General features: G+C 43.5%; 1 protein-coding gene and 1 non-coding gene across 6 annotated transcripts; both read left to right on the forward strand.

The window, feature by feature from the left end:
* Positions 1 to 195: 195 nt before the first annotated feature.
* marco (macrophage receptor with collagenous structure) lies at positions 196 to 23,639 on the forward strand. 5 transcript variants are annotated; one of them, XM_060039957.1, is made up of 14 exons: positions 196 to 1,669; positions 3,498 to 3,596; positions 3,847 to 3,867; positions 4,110 to 4,196; positions 4,506 to 4,592; positions 4,828 to 4,863; positions 5,997 to 6,086; positions 7,364 to 7,459; positions 8,616 to 8,651; positions 20,494 to 20,580; positions 21,111 to 21,164; positions 21,340 to 21,411; positions 22,511 to 22,537; positions 23,294 to 23,639. In XM_060039957.1, exons 1-14 carry the CDS (start codon positions 1,630 to 1,632, stop codon positions 23,317 to 23,319), a joined length of 858 nt encoding a protein of 285 aa, XP_059895940.1. In that variant the 5' UTR covers positions 196 to 1,629; the 3' UTR covers positions 23,320 to 23,639. The 5 variants fall into 5 exon arrangements, with proteins under 5 accessions (XP_059895940.1, XP_059895938.1, XP_059895941.1 ...); XM_060039955.1 differs by having other exon boundaries at positions 1,405 to 1,669; positions 3,847 to 3,986; positions 4,139 to 4,196; XM_060039958.1 differs by lacking the exon at positions 7,364 to 7,459 and having other exon boundaries at positions 1,406 to 1,669; positions 3,847 to 3,986; positions 4,139 to 4,196.
* On the forward strand, positions 18,389 to 18,507 carry LOC132449233 (5S ribosomal RNA). Its single transcript, XR_009523548.1, has one exon. It is a non-coding gene; the product is annotated as a 5S ribosomal RNA (ribosomal RNA).
* Positions 23,640 to 23,922: the final 283 nt, after the last annotated feature.

The raw sequence follows: 23,922 nt of genomic DNA on the forward strand, positions 1-23,922 counted from the left end.
TATTTATTATTTATTTTTTTATGCCTGATGGAAGTACGAATTCTTTCCCTACGAGAGTTTTCTACTTTGTCAATGCATTATAATTTAAAAAAGATAACCCTAACCCTATTTTTTAATTTTAATATTAATCATTAATTCATAAAAAAAAATTCTTTATTTATTTTTTGTTGTTTTTTATACAATGGTAGTCAAGGCTTGTTGTTAAGGCCTTAACCATACAGTGCTGGGGGAATCACTGCTTGATGTTGTTACGGTTAGGGTCATATTGTGTAGAGCTGTGGTTAGTTATAAGGTTCATGTATTCTTAGGATTCGAGTTATATTTATGTCTGAGGGTTATGATAAGATAGGGTTTGGGTTCATGGGTGTTGTGGTTGTTGTTATGGTTAGGGCTGTGGCTTAGGTTGTGGTGTTATAGAGTTAGGGTTAGGGTTATAGTTAGGGGTAACGGTTATGGGTATGTTGTTAGGCCAAAACCAAATAACTATAACTCTTACTGCTAAACTTTTGGGTTAGTGTGTGTGGGTGTGTATGTGGTTGTGTGTGTTTGTGTGTGTGTGTGTGTGTGTGTGTGTGTGTGTGTGTGTGTGTGTGTGTGTGTGTGTGTCTCCCTGTGTGTGTGTGTGTGTGTGTGTGTGTGTGTGTGTGTGTGTGTGTATGTGTGTGTCTCTATGTGTGTCTGTGTGTTTCTGTATGTGCGTGTAAATTGTATTATTATATTTACATGTATATGTAGTGCAAACACAAGTTTGAGTGTTTTTTTATGTTTTCTTTTATTGGTAGTTATTATCATTAGTTGTCTCAAGTGCATAGTAGATGTTTTGATATATTTCAAAAATGTCCGCTGTAGTACAATCTGCTATAACAAAGAAATACACAACTCAGTTAATAAGATGTCTTTAGATAATTCATAAGAAGTAGAAGAAAACTTAGAAGAAATTAAATGAAATTCCCAAAATGTTCCTTTTGAACCTATTAGATTCCTTTCTTACAAGTATTCTCACTTTATGGCCATATGTGTGGATAAGTGTAAATCAATCACGAGCAATCACTATCTCGATATACAATTCAGAAAAGGGATTTAAAGTTGTGTAGTTGGCATATAGGCTAGTCCTATGTTTTCACTTTTATAATAATATCACACAAAATTTGATTAAAAAGATTAGTGAATACATATATATACTATACTAAATTGAATCAATTTATTGATTTTATTTTAAAATTGATGTTATGGTTACGGATTTAAACTAAGGCATAACTTCTCAGTTATACCTCCTAATCTACGACTAGGACCTTCCTAAGATGATAAGGACCTTGTCATGGACAGGACTCAACACACTGTTCTCTCCTGGGAAACGAAAGCTAGAGCTCTGATTGACTGGCTTGGATCAAAAAGTTCACTAAGAAGTCATGAGTCAACAAATTGAACTACCAACCCGATAGGATTTCACTTCCCAATTCTCAATCACATGGATATTCTGACAGAGGCACATTTTTCGCCAACTTGCAGACGTGAGCTTTTGGTACGTCACAGGATGGGGTTATAGCTTAGTGCAGATGGGCTGGTGGTCATTCAGAGTTGGAGAGTTCATAGAGGACCTGCGGCCACAGTCACCTTCCTCTTTACACCATGCCGAAGAGGAGCGATATACTTCACTTTGAGAGTGACGGTAAGAACGGTTCTTATATAGTTTTGGCCCTTAAATGACTAATATTATACAAAATACTTAACATTACCCTATTATACTTAATACTTATTATTAAGTATAATGTGTTCAGGCATACTGCAGCCAAATCTTCCAGGTCCTGTCTTTGTATCGATTGTTTAACCCCTGCCTGCTCCTTAATGACCTGTCTATGTATCGACTGTCTCACCCCTACCTGCTCCTTAATGACCTGTCTCTGTATCGACTGTCTCACCCCTACCTGCTCCTTAATGACCCGTCTCTGTATTCACTGTCTAACCCCTACCTGCTCCTTAATGACCTGTCTATGTATCAACTGTCTCACCCATACCTGCTCCTTAATGACCTGTATCTGTATCGATTGTTTAACCCCTGCCTGCTCCTTAATGACCCGTCTTTGTATTCACTGTCTAACCCCTACCTGCTCCTTAATGACCTGTCTATGTATCAACTGTCTCACCCCTACCTGCTCCTTAATGACCCGCCTCTGTATTCACTGTCTCACCCCTACCTGCTCCTTAATGACCCGTCTCTGTATTCACTGTCTCACCCCTACCTGCTCCTTAATGACCTGTCTATGTATCAACTGTCTCACCCCTACCTGCTCCTTAATGACCTGTCTCTGTATTCACTGTCTAACCCCTACCTGCTTCTTAATGACCTGTTCACTGTCTAACCCCTACCTGCTCCGTAATAACCTGTCTCTGCTGTCTAACCCCTACCTGCTTCTTAATGACCTGTCTCTGTATTCACTCTCGAGCCTCTACGTGCTCATTAATAACCTGTCTCTTCTGTCTAACCCCTACCTGCTCCTTAATGACCTGTCTCTGTATTCACTGTCTAACCCCTACCTGCTTCTCAATGACCTGTTCACTGTCTAACCCCTACCTGCTCCGTAATAACCTGTCTCTGCTGTCTAACCCCTACCTGCTCCGTAATAACCTGTCTCTGCTGTCTAACCCCTACCTGCTTCTTAATGACCTGTCTCTGTATTCACTCTCGAGCCTCTACGTGCTCATTAATAACCTGTCTCTTCTGTCTAACCCCTACCTGCTCCTTAATGACCTGTCTCTGTATTCACTGTCTAACCCCTACCTGCTTCTTAATGACCTGTTCACTGTCTAACCCCTACCTGCTTCTTAATGACCTGTTCACTGTCTAACCCCTACCTGCTCCGTAATAACCTGTCTCTGCTGTCTAACCCCTACCTGCTTCTTAATGACCTGTCTCTGTATTCACTCTCGAGCCTCTACGTGCTCATTAATAACCTGTCTCTTCTGTCTAACCCCTACCTGCTCCTTAATGACCTGTCTCTGTATTGATTGAACCCCTACCTGCTCCTTATGGCCTGTCTCTGTCACTGTCTAACACCTACCTGCTTCTTAGTATCAAGTTACCCTGCCTGTTCCTCGATGGCTTACATCTCGTCATTATACATTAAACAATCCCACACATTACCAATAGATGGCAGTAGATTGTGGCTATTTTTCACAGCAAAAAAAGCTCTTTCAAATACTTGTGAAAGACAAGCAGGTGTAGCCAAACAATTTTTTTTGTCAAATGAGATGGTTAATTGTCTTACTCTGAATAAGCGTATATGCATAGCTCATGGGATGGTAAGATTTGCCTTCATATATGATGATTATCTGTTTTCTTTAGCATACACTATATACCCTACGAGGGCTGTCTGATTAATGGGTTATTCAAGTATCAACTTATCGTATCTTTCCTGTGTATCACTCCTCTCCGCTGTATCAAATAGGCTGCTGACTGCTCTCTAGTGTCATGTATATACTGTGTGTTGTGTATTTAGATGAGCTGGTGGCGAAGCCCAAAGCGCAGCCGTGTTTGAAGGTCATCATAGTGGTTCAGGTGCTACTGAGCGTGTTCACCACTCTCCTGGCCGTCAAAGGTAGGCTTCCCGTTGCTGTCGGCTCTGAGGAAGAGGCCTTTGAGAGTCTTTTTTAAGTGAAACTGCTTGATATTAGGAATTATAAGGTTATAGACGGTCAAATAGTTGGGGACGATGTTATTTCCCTATTTTTATGATGAATCCTTTCATGTGGTCTGGTGAAATTACTCAGTAAGCAAAATACTGTACTTAACCCAACAGAACTTCCTGTGAACATCTTCTGTCCTTCCTGTTCCTGTGCTTTCCACAGTGTTCACAATGAAGGCCCCGGCCCCAGGGGTCCACTCAGAGAATATGTCCCCCATCAAACTAGAAAGCCTCAGGCAGATTAGCAACTGCAGCCAAGAGATGGAATCCCTGAGACACCATCTCCAAACCCTGCAGACTCAGGTCTCTAAGCTGCTCCCATTGCTTTCCACAAGATTGTGGATGTTGACTTTCATTCCCAGCAGTTTAAGAGTGAAACAGTTTAAGATGGCTGGTCATTAGCCTTCTCATTGTTGAGAAGGCTCACCCCCTTCTCCTCCTCTCTCTTGCCTCAGGTTAACACCAGACCTCTCTGCCTTGAGCACAATCTGACCAGTATGAACTTGCTTCCAGGTAAAGCCAGTTTCATAGTGCATGTGGGTTTGGGTTTGTATATAGTAGAATAAGTTTATACATTTTAGTATATATTTGTGTAATGTGTGTGTGTGTGTCAAATTATACACAAATCGTATTGATTGTTCATTTTAATAAAGTATCAATATAAAATTGCTTGCTTTTTTGTGTGTGTTTGTGTGTTGGTGTGTGAGTGTGTGTGTGTTTGTTTGTGTGTGTTTATGTGTGTGTGTTTGCGTGCATGCACGTGCGTGTGTGTGTGTGTGTGTGTGCTTGTGTGTGCGTGTGTGTGTGTGTGTGTGTGTGCAGGCCCCCCCGGTCCTATGGGCCCAGTGGGACCACCAGGTGCACAGGGTACTCCCGGAGAATCTGTTATGGGAAGAAGTGGAAGTCCAGGTAGGACACCTGTTAACCTCTCTATTGTGTGAGTGTGTGTGTGTGTGTCTATGTGTGTCTGTGTAAGTGTGTCTGTGGGTGAGTGTGAAGGATTCTTCTTTAATCAGCATCTATTTAACAAATTAATTTGCGGTAATTTGAGTGATATTTAAAGATAACTATGCTATATATGTTAAAATAACTTAATTTATCGTGTGATGGATCAATATTCCTACTGCACCCCTCGGTCTTCCAGGACTACCAGGACAGAAAGGCGAGGAGGGAATGTTGGGTAAGGAATTTTGTTTGGATCCTACAGGATACATTAAAATCACTTTTATTGAACAGCCAAATGCCCTGTTGTTGTTGTGTTGTTTCCCTCATTAAGTACCTTGTGATGCTAAGATAAATACGATTTGATGATATTTGTTTATCATGCTTCTACAAAAAAATTAGCACAACAACTAAGTGATCCATGAGTAAAGTTAGATTCTATACATTGAAAGGCATTTTTGTGTGTGTGATGTATGATACACTATATATATATATATATATATATATATATATATATATATATATATATATACATATATATTTTAGGGCTGTTAAAATAAGCGTGATCATAACATGTTAATGCAATCTTATTTTAATTTGATGAACAAAGGAATAAATCGCATTAACGCAAGTTCTTGTCACGACTTGACTCAGGGACAGGGACTCAGAGAAGCAAAACTCAAAGGACGGCAGTATGTTTAAACCAAAAACGCTTTACTAGAAAATGGTAACAAAAAACGCTCTCATGGAGGATACAAAACTATAACAAAAGATGCCCGCTTAGGAGGATACAAAACACAATTACATGCAGTATTATCTGCAAGTGGTTGGGCACAAAAAACGAACCAACACTGAGGCTTGACAATACCCTGGGGACGCAAGACAAACTGACATTAGACAAAGGAAAACAAGGGCTATTCATACATGAGGGAGGGGAACACAGGTGAGATGAATCAGGGACCGGGGAGGCAATCACAGTTGAGGAAGTCAAGTGCCTGAAACGAGAGGGAAAAGGGAACTACAAAATAAAACAGGAAGTGAAAGACAAGACATGAGTGATTTTAACTTGGCTCAACAGAATTAACAAACTTTGAGTGATATGACAGTAAATAAAACTCCCTCAATATCACTTGGTCTAGTTTTTGCTTATTCAGTACATTTGGTATGAATGATAATGGGTCATTCCATTTGATCTCATTTCACTTCAATTGGAGTGGATTTAAAATGTAATTTAAAAAAAATTATTAATTGTGAGTTAACTCACCAATGCTATGAGATTAAGCGCGATTACAATTATGAATCATTAGAAAGCCCTAATATACATATCTATTCATAAGGATACGTACTAAAGGATGACACATCATTCCTTAGGCCAGCGCGGCCCAGTGGGAGATCCTGGACGTCCTGGATATCCAGGAGTCCCAGGAGTAAAGGGTTCCCAGGGTGAGAAGGGAGATCCCGGTAAGTTCTGCCTGCGACCGTGTGATACCCCACAAGGGCTACGCACCCTGAAGGGTCAGTGAGAAGGGGGGAACTTGTAAAGTTTAATGTTTTAAATTATGTCGGAAACTATTCATATTTGTTGGATTCATTTAATGTAATATACATTTTGATTGTTACTGATCAATAACTAAGGTTGAGTCCAGAAATAGAGGTTAGCCTGTGTGTCATTTAAAATATTCACTAAAACACAAAGCTTTGGAAACATTGACCGAGAAGGAGTTATTGGTTTAGAAATGTCCAGGCATCGGATAAGAGATGGTTCTAGTTCTGGGATATTGATGTTGTTGTTTTTTGTTTATGTGAGGAAGACAATAGCAAGGGTTTGGCTTGGTCCGGTTGAGATGAGGAATAGCTTTAGATTCTTAGTTTAGTATGGACCGGTGTTTCAAAGGGTTTAGCATGCTGAGGTTCAGCCATGAGTGTTAGAGGGTTTGAGTCAGGGTGTGAGCGGGTTGTGAAATGCAGAAGACATTAGCTTTCAGTTGCAGGTCCTGCGATCATCTGGGTTCTGATGACCTGTCAGCCCCTGTCAGAGGCAGATGAAACACTGGATCGATGGGCGTCCGACATTTTCCCACAGTCCTCCTCTGCTCTCTCTCCCCCATTGCTGACATTTCCCTGTTTGAGATCTTAATCAGGGCATGGGTTAGCAAGAGGTTTCCCAAATCAATCCGGCCCAGTGCTGCTACCTCAGAGCAACGGGTCCTGAGTTTGAATCCCTGGGGGTGGACTCTTCTATGTTCTCCTTGTGATCTCGTGGGTTTGCTCCCAAACAACAAAAACACTCCTGCCCAAAACTAAGGCGATTGCTCTACATGTGGAGTTGGTTCACGGCCCTCGCTCTAGCAGCCCACTGCTCCTGGCTTCTAGCTAGCATTGGTTAAATACAGACGAGAAATTTCCTAAAGGGATTAATAAATATAAAAATTTAAATGGTTGGATTAAAATGGACCAAACAGCTCAAGTGCTAAAGCATCCTTGCAGGAAATGTGTAGATGCATGCAATTAAGGAGCAGGTAGAGCTTTTTGTGGACATTGGGGTTAGAACCCAAAACCTTCTGCTGTTAGTCTTCTATCTCACAGACACAAATATCCAAATCACCACGGCAGACAGCCAGAAAGAATGAGTGAACATGAATGAGAACCGATATTCTGAAATGTTGTCATTTTTTATTCATTGAATACAACTTTTATGATAAGGTTTCAACATATATGTTTTCTCTGTGCTCCCCCAGGAGAGAGGGTGATGGGCCCTCCAGGCCCCTCAGGGCCCAGGGGGGAAGTGGGACCTCACGGGATTCCTGGGGAGCGAGGGTCCAACGGCACCTCAGGTGAGGGTTCTATCCATGTAATATAGATATTTACAGTGCATATATATACATCAATATATATATATCAATAGATGTATTTCAATATATATATATCAATATATATATGTATATATATCATTATATATAAATTGATATATTTGTATATCTATCAATATACTGTATATATATATATATATATATATATGTTTTTAGTTCAACTCTTCCTCTCTTAGGGTGTATGTGCATCCCAAAATGGGACAGTTGATAAGTGTTTACTGCTCCCTTTAGCGGCTCCCTGCTGGATTTTTGTTTGGTCCGACCCAATTCAGCGCATACAAAATGCCCTGGCTAGGTAGTTACCTTCAAAAGTGCCCACAAACCAGCTGTGTTGCCACGGCACTGCATATGCTCACAGACTTAGCAATTGAGACTTAGCGAAGAGGCTAGAATTCCTGAATGTTAAATGTCCTGGTCATGGGCCAGTTGGGAATTTTGGATGGAACTGTGGATATTTTATTGCTTCAACCTACCTGTTGAAATGGACTGGCTCAGTTGGGAAAAGTTATATTTGAGTTCAGTTGACCGTCTTGTTCTACGTAGATTCATACAACCTGAGCACTGCATTCTGAATCAGAATGCCTAGGTGGTATTCCAGCAAGCTACCCCCCCCCCCCCCCTCTACACTTACCCGTTCTATTTATTGAGGTGCAGCTCTGAACCAAGAGTTCTTAATCCCACTGCCTAAAACGGAGCCACCACTAGCACCGCGCAGGTCCGTGAGCATGCACAGTTGTGTGTTAACACATGATATAACGTTGTTATTTGTTGGTTCTATTGGAGAAAACATCCTAGCCAGGGCACTTCATGAGCGCTAAAGTGTGTTGTACAAAACAAAGCTTCAGCTGCTTTACATTAGTTTGGAATAAAATGTATCTAAATGGCTGGCCATTTGAAGGCTTGAGTTGAAAGTATCAGGGCTGATTGTGACAATGTCAACAGTTAACCTGGGGTATTAGCAAAGCGGCTAAATCCTTTAAAGTTTGAACAACCATTCTCGGTTTGTATGTTTTATACAGAAGGCCAAGGCGAATCATGTTGTAACACTTAAAAGGGGTTTGTTTCAATACAGAAAATGGACGCGAGACCATTAAACCCTCATCTTTTTCGGTTTTCTTAGGTCCAGAAGGAAGAAATGGATCGGGTGGAATAGCTGGTAAGAGGCTTCAAACAGCATGACTGTCATTATGACACATGATAATTACATGATTCTTCAAAGAAAAATATAATCTTTATCTAAATAATAATTAAAAGAAAATGCTCAATGTCAATGCCTAATTGAGATTGCTTGACATTTAAGGACAATGTCATGACAGTTCTTTCCAGTATGCTACCTGTTAAGTTCCAATCCATTAGCTCCCCTTGTTAGCTTCCTTTATGTTGGCTTCCTGACTGATTAGCTTATTACTGTAGCACCCTTTCATCGTCATATCCTGGCAGCCTTCCTGTCCCAAAGTATAGCATAGCTTCCAGATAGCTTCCTGACCCTCACAACAGATAGCCTACCTGCCTGATTTTCCCAACAAATACCTGGCTGTCCAAACAGATAGAATAGCGTCCTGACTGTACCAATAGTTAGCTTATAGCTTAATCACTGTAAGCGTTATCATCCTAACTTTTAACATTCTGCCTGTAGCTTCAGTCTGTAGCTTGCCAAAAACTCTTGGTTTAAAAGTGGACAGGTAATTACGTTTGAAAAATAGGCTTTCGCTCTGAGCCTTGCTTCGACACTCATCCTTCTCAGGGCCAACACGTGCATGCTGTCAGTGAGCACAACCTGCTCTCGGCCACCTGTGGATAAATGATGGCCCTGATCCATATTTAATATGCTTCTAGACGGGCTAGGAGACGTATCATTTCTCAATGCTGACGAACGAGCACCACCTCCAGTTACACATGCAATTGATAACTTTAGCAGGTTTGCTAACAAACTGAATAATTGGTAATAATTCCCAACACCTAGATTTATCATTGCTCTGTTTAATTGAATGGATTATCATGTCCATATTTAAATCAAATAAATGAATAGGCCTAGAAACTCTTGAAACCCCTTTTTCATGGACATGATAAAGAAAATGAGAAAATGCATTTCCTGCAGAAAATGTGGTGCAAAATGAGGTTGAAAATAGGTTTTGGCACAGCCACATAGTTTAAAATGTAAAAAAATGTTAAGTGGCCAAAATCAAGTGAAGGGATTTGAACAGAGTCAAAATGGAGTAGACAATGTAAACATGCACACCATTTAAAACATTTAAAATAGTTGAAAAAAAATAAAGTGTCATAAAGAGTTAAACAAATAGCTAATGTGATCCAGTTTGATTACATTTGAGATTAAATATAGAATAGCTGAGCAGTTCTGTTGGCAATTTCCAGCTCAACTATAGACTAAAAACCGCCCAATCAACGAAAACCCGCCCAAAACATATATTGCCAGATATCCAATAATCATTTACTTCTGCAATGGCAAATACACGAAAACAAACCTAAATGCAACCTGATTATTAACTATGACGTCATGTGGTATACAAGGAACTTCTCATCTATCTCTCACCGGTAGACTCATCTATCTCTCACACACACAAACCTCAAAAGGGGATTGTAAAATACCATATAGAAATGGTTATTTTGGGCAGTTAGCTTTTTCTTATTGAGCAGGGCATACTTGGAATACTATACCCACAGAATTAAGGAACATTACACAGTCTATGTGTATGCTATTGTCTGTGCTTATGTGTTCTTGTCTGCGTTTATGCTCTTTGTATATGTGTATGCTCCTTGTCTGTGCTTATGTGCTTTTGTCTGTGTTTAAATGCTTATGTGTTTTAACGTGCTACATGTTCATGCACTTTTTTCTGTTTCTGTGTGCTACCTGTTTCATGTTTTTCACACACCACCAACCTGTTATGGGTAGGAATAATGTGTAATTTTACTTGTCTGTGCTTGTGTCATTTTGTTTTGCGCTTATGTGTTATATTTTTGTAGTTTCTTAATGTTTCTTTTAAGCTATCAACCTGCCAGGGACGTGAAAATTAGCCTGCATGGCAAAATCGGGCACATTTACATGTTGAACTTTGTTAATAATGTGCGCTGTCCCTTCTAAATAAAGAAATCAAAAAAAAGAAAAAGGGTTAGGTTAAAGAACACACTGACGCTCAATGAGATGACACTAATACACTACACACAAAATATGAATGTAAAAGACACTGAGCACAATAAACTCCTGAATGCGACCTAATTGACTATATCACTTTTACGTCACTCACACATCCACACACACACACACACACACACACACACACACACACACACACACACACACACACACACACACACACACACACACACACACACACACACACACACACACACACACACACACACACACACACACCATCATCATCGGTGGACACTCGAGGTTGAGTATGTCTGTCCTCCTTCTTGATCCTTATTGGTCTTCAGGTGGGCGAACAGGCCGATCCTGGACCCACATATTTTGGGGCAGTGTGGGCATGGGTGGGCAGTGGCGATTGTGGGTTTAGGTGGAACCTCTTTGGTGGAAGCAATCTTCTTTCTGCGTCAGCACTTGTCTACTGCAGCACTATGGAGATCGTCATTATACTGCACAGCTCCATCTTGGAGAAGTTGTCTCCAGGCCGCCCTGTTTGTTGCTGTGGCCTCCCAGGTCTTAAGGCCTATGTGGCACTTCTTGAGGTTTGCTCTGATGTTATCTTTGAACTTTTTCTTTTCTTTTGGCCTTCTGGGGCATGTATTCCTTGAACAAGCTGTGAGTAGAGGACTTGTTTGGGGAGGCGAGAGTCAGGCATCCGAATCCTGAGGCCAGTCCATGTGTGTGAGTGCTTGCACAGGGCGTGTATGATGCGTCAGTGCAGTAGTACTGGAGTAGTAGTGCTTGTAGTTAGTGTATGCTGTATGCTGCCCCTGCTTGCTACTCTCTGCTTTCAGCTACTGCCGTCGGCTAGCCCTCTTTGTAGGGGGTGAAAAGAGGAGCAGAGTGCGTAAGTCTCCTCCTGCTGATACACAGCCTCTCTACCGCCAAGACTCCTACAGTGCCTCCTCGTGGCCACACACGGTAACTGGTACCTTGCGGTTCCAGGCTAAACTGGTGGAGATCTCGGAGCAGCAGTGGGCCCCAGTGACACGGTGTGCAGGCCCGCCAGCATGCGGACACGCCCTGGCACCTGTCAACCACTGTCCCAGCTATGGGTAAATAGTGAGCAGATAGGGCTCTGCCATGGTAGGCCACCCATCTAGGAGAAGGTCACTCCGAACAAAAACCACAGGCGTTGCTCGCGCCTGGCTCCGCACCGTATACCACCTGAAGGTGTGCAGCAAGGGCGAACGAAGGCATTAAGCCTGAAACGGCCAGAATAGGGCTGTGAGGAGCTGCGCCCCACAGTCTTTAATAATGCGCAATGTATAGCTTCCATGGAGACACAAGACATCAATAATCCTATACTTCCAGCGGCGGGAGTCCGCAGGAACCACGCAGCGGACGGTGGTGCTGGTCCTCCTCCGGGGGGACACTATGACGACTCGACCCCAAACCCTCTCCAACGGGGAGGGAGGGTTCAGTCTGACCACAGCCCAACGTCCAATGCACTCTTGCGCTGTAGAAGGCCACTTATTATGGCAACCTACAACGCAAACACAGTGAGGGAAGAGGCGAGGTTGGAAGAACTAGCGCACTGTGCCGAGGATAGGGGAGTGGAGATCCTGGCAGTCCAGGAGCATAGGAGAGTACACACAGACCAGACAATTAACTATCGCAGAGTGGGGGGACGCACATTCATCACCTCATCTGCATGGCGTAATGATGCCCAGGCAGCAACGGGTGGCGTGGGACTCATGGTGAGCCCCCGAGCACGAAAGGCCCTCCGTAGGGTGCACTCGCACACCAACAGGATCCTTAGTGCCGATTTCGAGGGGAACCCAGTAACAACGGTCATGAGTGTATACTCTCCCACCAACGTAGCACCGATCGAGGAAGTGGAAAAGTTCTACGATGACCTAAGAACAGCGATCCACCATGTGCCGGCTCACAACTTCATCATAATCCTGGGGGACTTCAACGCGAGACTCGGACCGGAAGACGCACCGTTCACGTACCACACCAATACCAACCGCAACGGAGAACATCTAGCTGCCCTTCTTACGGAACATGAACTACTGGCCGCCAACACCTTGTTCCGTAAGAGAATGGGCAAGAGATGGACATTCCAGGACCGAGCTAGCAGTATGCGACGTCAGCTGGACTACATACTGGTAAGGAGGAAGTGGAGGAAGTCCATCCTAAATGCAGAGTCCTACAGCACGTTCGATTCTGTAGGCTCCGATCACCGTGTGGTTGCCACGAGGCTGCGCCTGAGCCTAAGGGTCCCCAAGAGCGCCCCGAGAGCCCGGCCCGACTGGGAGGCCTTCGCGGGAAGCCCTGAACTCCAGGCCAAATACACAGCGGAGGTGAGAGCCCACCTACATCTGGCCGAGGAAGGGGAGCCAACGGCCTACGAGCGGTTCCTATCCGCCAACGAAGAGGCAACCAGGAAATGGGTGCCAACAAAGAGGAGACTTATGGCGCATTTCCACTGCAGGGTGCGGAACGGATCGGATCGCAAAGGTGCGGGTCGGATCGCGTTTCCACCGCCAAAAGTGGGCGTGACCCGGACTTTGCCGTACCCGTTCCGACCCCATTCTAGGGACTCCTCCGTTGCGGTACCCAAAACGAGACCAGACGCCTGAAAGGGTACCCTGGAATTCTAGCTACACCCCCCCTCCGTTGATTGGTCGACAGAATCGTCACTTCCGGGTGACGCGGTGATAAAAACAAACAAACAGTAGCCTCGAGGTATTATTCTTTACAATTAACATGTCGCGTAAAAAGCTTGCTTGGGCGAACAAGGAGGTGGAGACGTTCGTCTGCATTCTTGCGGAGGAAGACGTTGTTTACGTAGTTGCCGCGGCGATTGACATCCGGCCTACCACCAAGGGTACTGTCGGCAGTGGAAACGCGACCTCGGAACTGAGCTGGGCTATACTGCCCCCTCCCTACCGCCCCTTTGCGATCCGATCCGTTCCGCACCCTGCAGTGGAAACGCGGCAATAGAACCTCTCCTAGGTCCAAACACCCGGAGGTTGTGCGAGCGCGGACACTGGTGGAAGAGGCACGCAGAAGCTTTGAGAGAGAGGGGACCGCAGACAGTCGGGAGGAGCTGAACAGCGCCGGTGAAGAAGGTGGAGGCAGAACATGGCAAACAGAGATACAAGGAGTCATGGAAGGTCATAAACGAGATGAGTGGGCGCAAGAAGACGAGAGAGGGACAGCTAGCAGGCTGCAGCCCAGAGGAGAGAGTGACCTCCTGGTTCACCCACTTCCGGGATCTCCTAGGCACCCACCCAACAGTGGACGGAGCTGAGGAAGAGATACCTGCAGTCCTCACAAACCTCAACATTGACGATGGCCCCTTTACAGCTACGGAGTTTGCCACAGTGAAGTCCACCCTGAAGCAAGGAAAAAGTGCTGGGCCGGACGGTATCCCCCCAGAGGTCCCTAAACACTGCGATCTCGATAACATCATACTGGAGATCTGCAACCAGGCTCTGATAGAAAACATCAAACCCGATATATGGTCCCTCTCTAATATCATCCCAGTGCCCAAGTCTGGAGATCTGGCTAAGCCGGACAATTATCGTGGCATTAGCACAAGATTAGCCTGTGTCATAGCGAAGATGTACAACCGCATGATACTAAACCGGATTAGGGACGCCATTGACCCACACCTGAGGGACAACCAAAATGGCTTCAGAAAGGGAAGAACCACCGTAGGCCAGATCCTGGCCTTAAGGAGAATCATTGAGGAAGTGAAGAGGAACAACTTGACAGCAGTGCTATGTTTCATTGACTTCAAAAAAGCATTTGACTCAATAAACAGAAGCATGATGCTGAAAATCCTTAAAGCTTACGGGGTCCCCCCGAATCTACTCCGGGCCACAGAGGCCATGTACAAGGGCACAAGAGCCAAGGTGGTAACCCCAGATGGCATCAGCGAGGGGTTCGACATCCTGGCAGGGGTGCAGCAGGGGGACACTCTTGCCCCCTTCCTCTTTATCATAGCCCTTGACTACGCGCTCAGGAAAGCCATCAACGGGCGGGAGCAGGAGCTGGGCTTCACAATCACACCAAGGAAGTCTAGAAGAAGCCCTGCTGTAGCCCTGGCAGACCTAGACTACGCAGATGACATCTGCCTGGTGTCTGACCGCGTGGAGCAGGCACAGGAACTCCTGAATAGAGTAGAGGTGGAATGTGCTATGGTTGGCCTCAGACTGAACATAAAGAAGACTAAGGTAATCACCTATAACATCTGCACAGACCATCTGCCGATTACAACATCAGAAGGCAGCTCTTTGCAAGAGCTCAATGACTTCAAATACCTGGGTTCCTGGGTATACTCCACTGAACAAGACCTTAAGATCAGGATGGCAATGGCGTGGAGGGCCCTGAATGTTATGTCAAGCGTGTGGCGCTCAAATCTCCCCCGTCGCATAAAGCTGAGCCTATTTCATGCCACTGTGGAGTCCGTCCTCCTGTATGGCTGCGAAAGCTGGACCCTGACGCCCACCCTGCAGAAGTCCTTGGATGGGTGCTACACCAGGATGCTACGAGCAGTGCTGAATGTAGACCAGAATGCCCACATTACCAACAAGGATCTGTACGGGCGGCTGCCGAGGCTCAACCAGAGGGTAGCATCCAGGAGGATGAAGCTGGCCGGCCACTGCCACAGACATCGGGAGCTCCCGGCCAGCAGGCTGGTCCTGTGGGAACCAACGCGCGGGCATCGATCGCGAGGACGTTCCGCGCTAACGTACGTGGACGTGCTTAAGAAAGATGCGGGAGCTGAAAGTTCTTCGGAGCTGGCCGGGTGTATGGAGAACCGAGAGGATTGGAGACTCCGATGGAAGCTCGTCTGAGGACGACCGAGAGAGAGTCCATCAAAGCTGGTGTTGGGCGATGATGGCAGTGATGGTGGAGATGCCAGCCTCCTCCAGGAAGCAGGTGTTAGTCCGTCGATCCTCCCAGGTTATCCTGAGGATTCTCCGTAGGTAACTCTGATGGAAGGCCTCAAATGCTCTCAAATGCCTGCTGTATGTGGTCCAGGCTTCTGACCCTTACAGGAGAGTACGGAGTAGTACCGCTTTGTAGACCAGAATTTTGGTCTTTGACTGGAGGTCGCGGGCCTCAAAGAACCTTTTCTTCAGCTTTGAGTATGCCCCGGTGACACAGCTAAGACGGTGGTGTACCTCTTCATCAATGGTGACTTTCGATAACAGGAGGCTGCCAAGGTATGGGAAGTGGTCCATAGTCAATGGAGAAGTTTGGGTGAGTGTTGCTGTTTGGTGGTGGCTGATGAAGGATTTGTGTCTCTTTTAGGTTGATGGCCAGACCGACCTGTTTGTACGCTTTCGCAAAAGCAATCAAGGTACACTGTAGGTCCTCTTCTGAAAGGGCTACAATAGCAGCATCGTCGGCATACTGCAGCTCTGTGATGGTTATGAGCTGCTCCACCCCTACATTCCTAGCCGCTCTCTCTGGTCAGCAGACCAGCTGCTCCTGACAGAGCCCAGAGCCAGGCTGAAACTCAGAGGTGAACGAGCTTCTTCCGTTGTAGCTCCAAAACTGTGGAATAATTTGCCACTGCACATCAGACAAGCCCCTTCACTGTCTCTTTTTAAGTCCCATCTTAAAACTCACTTCTTTTCTCTTGCTTTAAACTCCAGGTAGCGTGTTGATGTTATGTAGATGTGTTGATGTTATGTAGATGTTTTATATGGGCAGTGTATTTTTTATTATCTTTATATGTTTCTTATCTTGTTGTACACCACTTTGGGAACCTTGTGTTTGTTTAAATTGCGCTATATAAATAAAGTGGATTGGATTGGATTGGATTATGGTGGTGGTACAACCTTTAGTCCTGAATCTGTTGATGTTCAGTAGTCCGTCAGTCCTGTCCATCATTTAGACTCCCTGGTGGCAGCTTGTTCCCTGGGAGATGGAGCATGGCTGCAATGAAGCTGTAGAACAGCGATGGAGCAATGACACATCCCAATGTCATTGCAGGGATGCAATGACGACCCACTCTGCCAGTCAGTACAGTATCAGACATGTCGTCATGCAGCAGCCGCAGCACTCTGATATTTCTTTCTGGCCAGCCAATTTTTGCCAGGACCAGCCAGAGGCTCTGACGGTTGATTGAGTCAAAGGCTTTGGTAAGGTCTATGAAGGCCATGTATAAAGGTTGGTTCTGTTCCCGGCACTTCTCTTGCAAATGCCGAGAAACAAAGATAATATCAATATTGCCTCTGTGTTGGCGGAATCCACACACACACACACACACACACACACACACACACACACACACACACACACACACACACACACACACACACACACACACACACACACACACACACACACACACACACACACACACACACACACACCGTGGGCAGGGACACAGCGACAGAAAATGTATGCTTGGTACATGAGCTAAAATAATACAATCCTCAAGATAAAATGAAAAAGTATTATAAAGAACTTCAACTTGAAATAATCTAACAAGAACTTGAAGAACATCAACCTTACAGTCAACGCCTTGACTATATATCTTGAATCAAATCCCCCTAAGACTGTTGCGGAGGTTTGAGTAACACACTGTAAAAACGAAAACTTAAAATTGTTGGTCTCATTATGATTTCTGAGTAAAATGAATATAAAACATTAAGTATTCATGTCAACTGTGCAATGCAATTTAGTCCAACCAACAATGTTGAGTTTTTGGTCAAGAGTTGGGCTCAGTGTAGTATCTTTGTTAGCAAGACACACAGGTTTAAGTCAGACTCTGTCTGAGGCTGGGCCAACTACGGTGCACATTCGCATTTCGACACTTTGGACAATACGGGGTTTCCTAACGTAATTTTCAGATGGTAAATATTGTGGCGACTCCTACCCCCCGGGGAGTCTGGGTATTCGTGATGCCGGTTGGGAAAAAGGGGTTTATTGCCTTTTGTCAATTTGTTTCTGTTAGGTTAAGTGGGGTTAACGGGTTTGGGGTCTTTATTGTTTGTGTGTTGTTTATTGTGTGTAGTGTTGCCGCCACCGTTACCGAGACTTGCATGTCCGTTGGTTGGGTGTGCGGTGCGTTGTGTGTTGTTGGTGTGTGTTAAATAAAGGCAGCTCTCGGGATCGTGCGGTGTATGATGCACGAGAGTTGCGTCACCGATTAACCTGGGCTCCCGTCTGGTGCAGAACAAGTTTGACCATAATGTCAAACTTGTTCTGCACTTTGGTTTGCTGTATTTAGACAGCGATTCTCTGCTGCTGAACTAGCTAGATGTTGCTTGTTCTATTGCTGTCTGGCATTCAGAAATGTAAATTGGAAGTTCCCAATTATTAATTTTAATAAAGTGAACTTAAAACTCGTTTTGCATTCTTTGAAATGTTTTTTTTTTTTAAATAATATTAACCTTAATTTGAAAAATTAAGTTAACAACCCTGACTTACTTTTTTGAGTTTGGTAAAATATAAAAATCTTAGTTGGTATAACTCTAACTTTCAAGTTTGTCTAAAGAAGAAAATGATCTTTTGATGGGCTCAAAACTCAAAAATGTATTGCAGTAAGTTGCCTTGCAATTTTGAGTTTGCTCAACTTTTTATTTTTTTACAGGGTACTACAGTGTTCATTCATGCAGCCCGTCTGCATTTTTTTTCTTTTCACAATCCACATGCTATTTTTATGCAGTTTCACATATATGAACAATCTTTGACATCATAATATTTAGATTAGGCTAATCGTTGCATGTTTGTGCTGTGTATAGCCTACGTGTATCAGCCATACTACCCTGAACACGCCCGATCTCGTCTGATCTCGGAAGCTAAGCAGGGTCGGGCCTGGTTAGTACTTGGATGGGAGACCGCCTGGGAATACCAGGTGCTGTAAAGTGGTGTCGGGTGTCGGGTGGTGGCCAATAGCTGGCACTCTTCGCTCTGGCCTTAACATCACTCCCGATACCCCAGTGCAGTGACGGGGACACTGTGCTGCGGAAGGCGCTGTCCTTCGGAGGAGATGTAAAACCGAGGTCCTGACTCACTGAGGTCATAAAAGATCCCAGGGCACTTATCGCAAAGAGTAGGGGTTCCCCCGGTGTCCTGGCCCAATCAGGCTCATTCAATCTGGCCCCCTAATCATCCCCCTGTATAATTGTATAATTGGCTGAATCATTAATTCCCTCACCCTCCACCTCGAGCTGGTGTGTGGTGAGTGTTCTGGCGCAGATTGGCTGCCGTGCATCACCCCTAGTGGGTGCTACACACTGGTGGTGGTGAGTGAGGTCCCCCCCTTCAATGTAAAGCGTCTTTGAGTGTCTAGGAAAAAGCGCTATATAAATTCAATGCATTATTATTATTACGTGTGGGTAAGCTTATGTTGAAGTTCCGACCTGCCATGGCACTTCGAAATCGCAACACTAACTGCGCTATCCGCTATTGCATTTAGACCAGGTATTTGCCGGTAAGTGGCGCAATTGCTTTTTGGATCACTAAGGCCCCATTTACACGAGGACGCTTACGGGTAAAAACAACATTTTTTTTTATCGGAAGTGCCTTTCGTTTAGACGTGGACAGCGTTTGTTGGGGGTTAAAAACGCAAAAATCTGAAACCACCCTACAGAGTGGAAAACTTGAATACGCTCCGCTGTAGCGTTTCCGTCTACACAGCCAAGACGCAAAACTCTGCTTAGATCTGCTCACGTCCCGTATGTGTTTACGTCGCATACATGCGCCAGTACAGGGAAATAAACAAACATGTTGGATTATTTCCATGCGTCGGACCTTCAAGCTGCTCTGGCAGCTCTAATAAACTTACAGGAGTCTTTCCACGAAATCTACAGGATATGTACAGATACTATTACTGAACAGAGATTTTATTACTGATAAGAGAAGAAGGAAGATTCTACGCATGCGCTCAGACATGGCGGTGTTGTGCTATAGTGTAGCACAGCACCACCTAGCCATCTGGCATGCATATCCAATCGAATTCCACACACTTTTGCGTCACCGTATGCACACAGATTTCCTCCCGAAAACACTTGTCTAAACCCGGAATAAAAAGTGATGGCGCGACGCCACTTTTGCGTCTTCTGTTCAGACCGTCATCATGTAAACGTAGCCTAAAATAGCACCAAGTTTCATTTATGCCGGAACATGCCTCTGCTTTTCGCCGAAAAGCCTCTCCAGGGCGCAAGTGTAGTGATGCGAGTTTGCTCCAGGGGTAAATCAGCTTTATGCCGGGTGCAAACAAGCAACGATACATGCATCGGTGTAGAAAGTCAATTGCGCTGGGTGCAAGATAGGGCCCCAAGTGTGTCAGAACAATTTTTGGTTCAGCAGTTGTATAATTCAAATTCTTTGGTATGTTTTATGGTCATTATTCAATTTCAGATCACATTGTAGCGATGGAAAATGTCAGTCAAACAACATTTGTCACTTATAAGCCAATAACATTGTTCTATTCCGCTCCAAACTCAAGTATGGTTGTTTTAGTTCCAAAGAGAGGCCTTTTCAGGGGCCCTTTGACAAGGGTATGCCACGATCACGTGGTTCATGTAGTTGACTGCTTCCCAGAGGGGTACACTTCCAGGATACTATAATGCCACTGAGTGGGGACCATTATATATACAAGATCGCTGAATATAAATCTCATACGCAATGATTGTGTTCTGCTGTAAAATCTCATAGTGTTCAAATTCGAGCTGATACAGAGGGTTCAATGACATTATAAACTTTATTTCCCGTGCAGCGATATCATGTGTGTGTGTGTGTGTGTGTGTGTGTGTGTGTGTGTGTGTGTGTGTGTGTGTGTGTGTGTGTGTGTGTGTGTGTGTGTGTGTGTGTGTGTGTGTGTGTGTGTGTGTGTGTGTGTGCCATGTAGGCCCCCCCGGTCCAGTTGGCCCACAAGGCCCCCCAGGTGTACAAGGTGTTCCAGGAGCTTCTGTCAAGGGAGATTCTGGGTTACAAGGTAAGACACCTCCATCAGTCGTCAATACACTATGAGCCAAGCTGGACACCTTTTGTGTGTGCATTGGAACAGTGAACCATTAGGGTTATTTGGACAGCATATTGAACATTAGTGAATATTGTTATTATGAGGGCTGGGTGAGGTTTAGTTAGGTATTGGCTGTGGTTAAGTTAAGGATTTGATATGGTTAAGGTAAGGCTTGTGTGTGTTTAATGCAAAGTTTTTGTTTGTTTAAGGCAAGATTTGTGTGTGGTTAAGCTAAGGCTTGTGTGTGGTTAAGGCAAGGATTTGATATGGTTAAGGTAAGGTTTGTTTGTGGTTAAGGTACAGATTGTGTTTGATTAATGTAAGGTTTGTGTGTGGTTAGGGGCCAAGGGTTGTGTTGTTAAGGTTAGGGCTTGGTATGGTTAAGGTTACTGTTGTGTTAGATTAAGGTAAGTGTTGTTTGTGGTAAAGGTAGGGGTTGGGTGTGGCTAAAATAAGGGAGGGATAGCTCCATAACATGATGTATTCCATGTTTTCTAATCCAGGTATTCCTGGATCAAGAGGAATAACTGGATCCAAAGGTGATAGAGGATACCCAGGTAAGTTGTGTGTGTTTGTGTGTGCATGCGTAGATGTGTGTATGTGGGCGTATTCTTGTTAGTGTGTATGCAACGTGTTTGTATTTAAGGCATTGATAAAGAGCCAATGCCTTCTGTATTTGTTTTTCGCACATAGCTTGTGCCTTAAGTTAAGTATTTTTCATGTACCTTATAGGTGGCCGTGGTGCTATGGGCCTGAAAGGAGAATCTGGATCACCAGGGATGCGTGGACCAGCAGGACTGAAGGGTACGTTCATCAGAATCACAACCATTAGAATCAACCAAAGTGCTGTTTAACATTTTGATCATTGATGCATACACATTCAAGAGGGAAACATTTAGGACTATAATGTAAGATAATGTGTAATATAGGACAACTTTATAATATATCGGACTATAATGTACCATAATGTATAATTAAGGATTAACATATAATATATAGGACTTTAATGTTCTATAATGACACTATAGGAATATGTTATAATGTTCAGGACTATAACAAACTATAATTTATATGTTAAATTGTTTATAAGACCATAATATAATGTATTGGACTATAATGCACTATATTTTATAATGTAAGAATATATTATAAATGTATAGGACTATAATGTATCATAATATATAATGTAGGACTATAAAGTACATTAATGTATAGGACCATAATGTCCTATAATTTATAATATAGGAATATATTACAATAATGTTGACTAAAATGTAGTATATTCAGCATTCTTCAAGGAAAGTGGTCAAATCCGGATATCTTTTTAGGTTACTTTATTTGTTAAAGTATTTTGGTATGGTAACTATGGAGCAAAAGGAAGGGAAGCGTGTCTAACACGTGTGAGAGAAATACCGTGAGCTACTTCGAGCCACGGGCTAAAACCCATGTCTCTCCGCGGGTGTGTACCTATCATCTCTCCTCTCTTCACTTCGAATCCCGCGGTAGAGCCCGTCAAGTGAGCGTGGCCTATGTAGTGGGCGTGGCCGGGGTGACGTAATGGATCCGCCCCTGTCTAAAGGTGCTGCCATCTGTGGCTAAAGTAGTTATTGCAGCTTAAGTGTTCGATCCTGCTTCCTAGTGGCTATGTGAGGGTAATGCAGCTTGTGTGTTCGATCCTGCTTCCTAATGGGAGTGGGAGCAGTTTATGTTCTTAAAATACGTAACATATATAATATAGCAAGGACTATAATATAGTGTTTCGGACTATAATGTACTACGGGTATATTATAGGGCTGCAAAATAATGTATAGGACTATAATGTAGAACAATATAGAATATTGGACTAAATTATAATGCACAGGAATTTTGCTTTGAGGTCGTTCATCTTTTTTCTCTGTTAAAGGTTCAAGAGGATTTCCTGGTTTAAAGGGTGAGAATAATCTTTTTTTAACGTAACAAATAAATACCTAAAAATAAATTAAATAAATTATATTATTTCTTGTGAATGGTTGTGTTGCGTTGTGTGTGTGTGTTTGTGTGAAGTGTGTATATATATTAGTGCTGTCAGTTAAACGCGTTATTAACGGCGTTAACGCAAACCAATTTTAACGGCATTAATATTTTTATCGCGCGATTAACGCAATTTATTTATTTATCATATATATATATATATATATATATTTTTTTTTTTCCTTTGGCTCAAAACAAAGAAGCAGTAGCCTGACTGCTATGTTCAAGGCAGTATGTTTGTATGTTAATTTTTTAATTGCACTATAGGCTTTTTTTTTTGTATCATCCTGTTTTGATCAGTATATGCCAGTGTTGTTATCAATAAAAAAACATTTGCAGAAGGCAGGCCGATGCACTTCTCCATGTTGATAAGAGCATTCAAATGAGAAAAATTAATGGGACAAAGAAATCAAGGGATATTTAGCATAGAAAAAAGAATTGCGATTAATCGCGGTTACTCGCGATTAATCGTGAGTTAACTATGACATTAATGTGATTAATCGTGATTAAATATTTTAATCGCTTGACAAGACTAATATATATACATTCATATATATATATATATATATATATATATATATATATACATAAGAAAACATGACAACTTGGGGTATGAGTTCACAGAAGGCGGACTTGTTGCTGACACAACCTGTATTTACTTCTGTTCTCTTCTCAGGATCTCAAGGAACTAACTTTGGGTAGGAGACGAATTAAACTGGTCTACAGCAATACGACGTTGGAAAGTACTTATGTCTGACCGGAATCTATCAAACGGGCTTGGCTACACACGTGGACTGACGAACACACATGTATACATCAGACACACGGGCACCAAATCACAGACACACAGAGACACAGAGGTGACTACTTGTATCTACAAATGTACTATCACTTTGGATAAAAGCGTCTACTACTTTTCTTGATTCATGAACACCAGATTATCCTAATAGCGTCTATTGCTGTGAAAGAGCTCTGAGACAGTACAAACGTTGTCCTTTTAAATAAACAGTTTTTAAAACACATTCTGATACCCTCATGATGTATTTCTTGGTGTAATGTGTCTTCATACGTTGATGGATAATTTTTGGCAAATCTATTACTGTCATGGTCTGTCGGTTTCCTTGTCTTGTATTGGTGTGGTTCCTGTTTTACTTTGGTATCTCTGTCTTATTTCTCCCCATGTCCGGTCAAGTTTCCCTCCTGTGTGATTACTGCTCCCTCCCCTAATGTGTTTCAGCTGTTACTCGTTGCGTGCCCTGTGTGTTTGGTATTTAAGCCCTTGTCGTTCCTTTGTTCCTTGTCGGA

This window comes from Gadus macrocephalus, chromosome 20, assembly GCF_031168955.1.
Source record: "Gadus macrocephalus chromosome 20, ASM3116895v1".
NCBI lineage: Eukaryota > Metazoa > Chordata > Actinopteri > Gadiformes > Gadidae > Gadus > Gadus macrocephalus.

Excerpts from the sequence above, each read along its gene's own strand:
- marco (XM_060039955.1), top strand. The coding sequence starts at position 1,630 with ATGCCGAAGAGGAGCGATATACTTCACTTTGAGAGTGACG. Across the intron at positions 3,597-3,846 it reads CACTCTCCTGGCCGTCAAAG|TGTTCACAATGAAGGCCCCG; the intron begins GTAGGCTTCCCG and ends TGCTTTCCACAG. Across the intron at positions 6,087-7,363 it reads GGGTGAGAAGGGAGATCCCG|GAGAGAGGGTGATGGGCCCT; the intron begins GTAAGTTCTGCC and ends GTGCTCCCCCAG.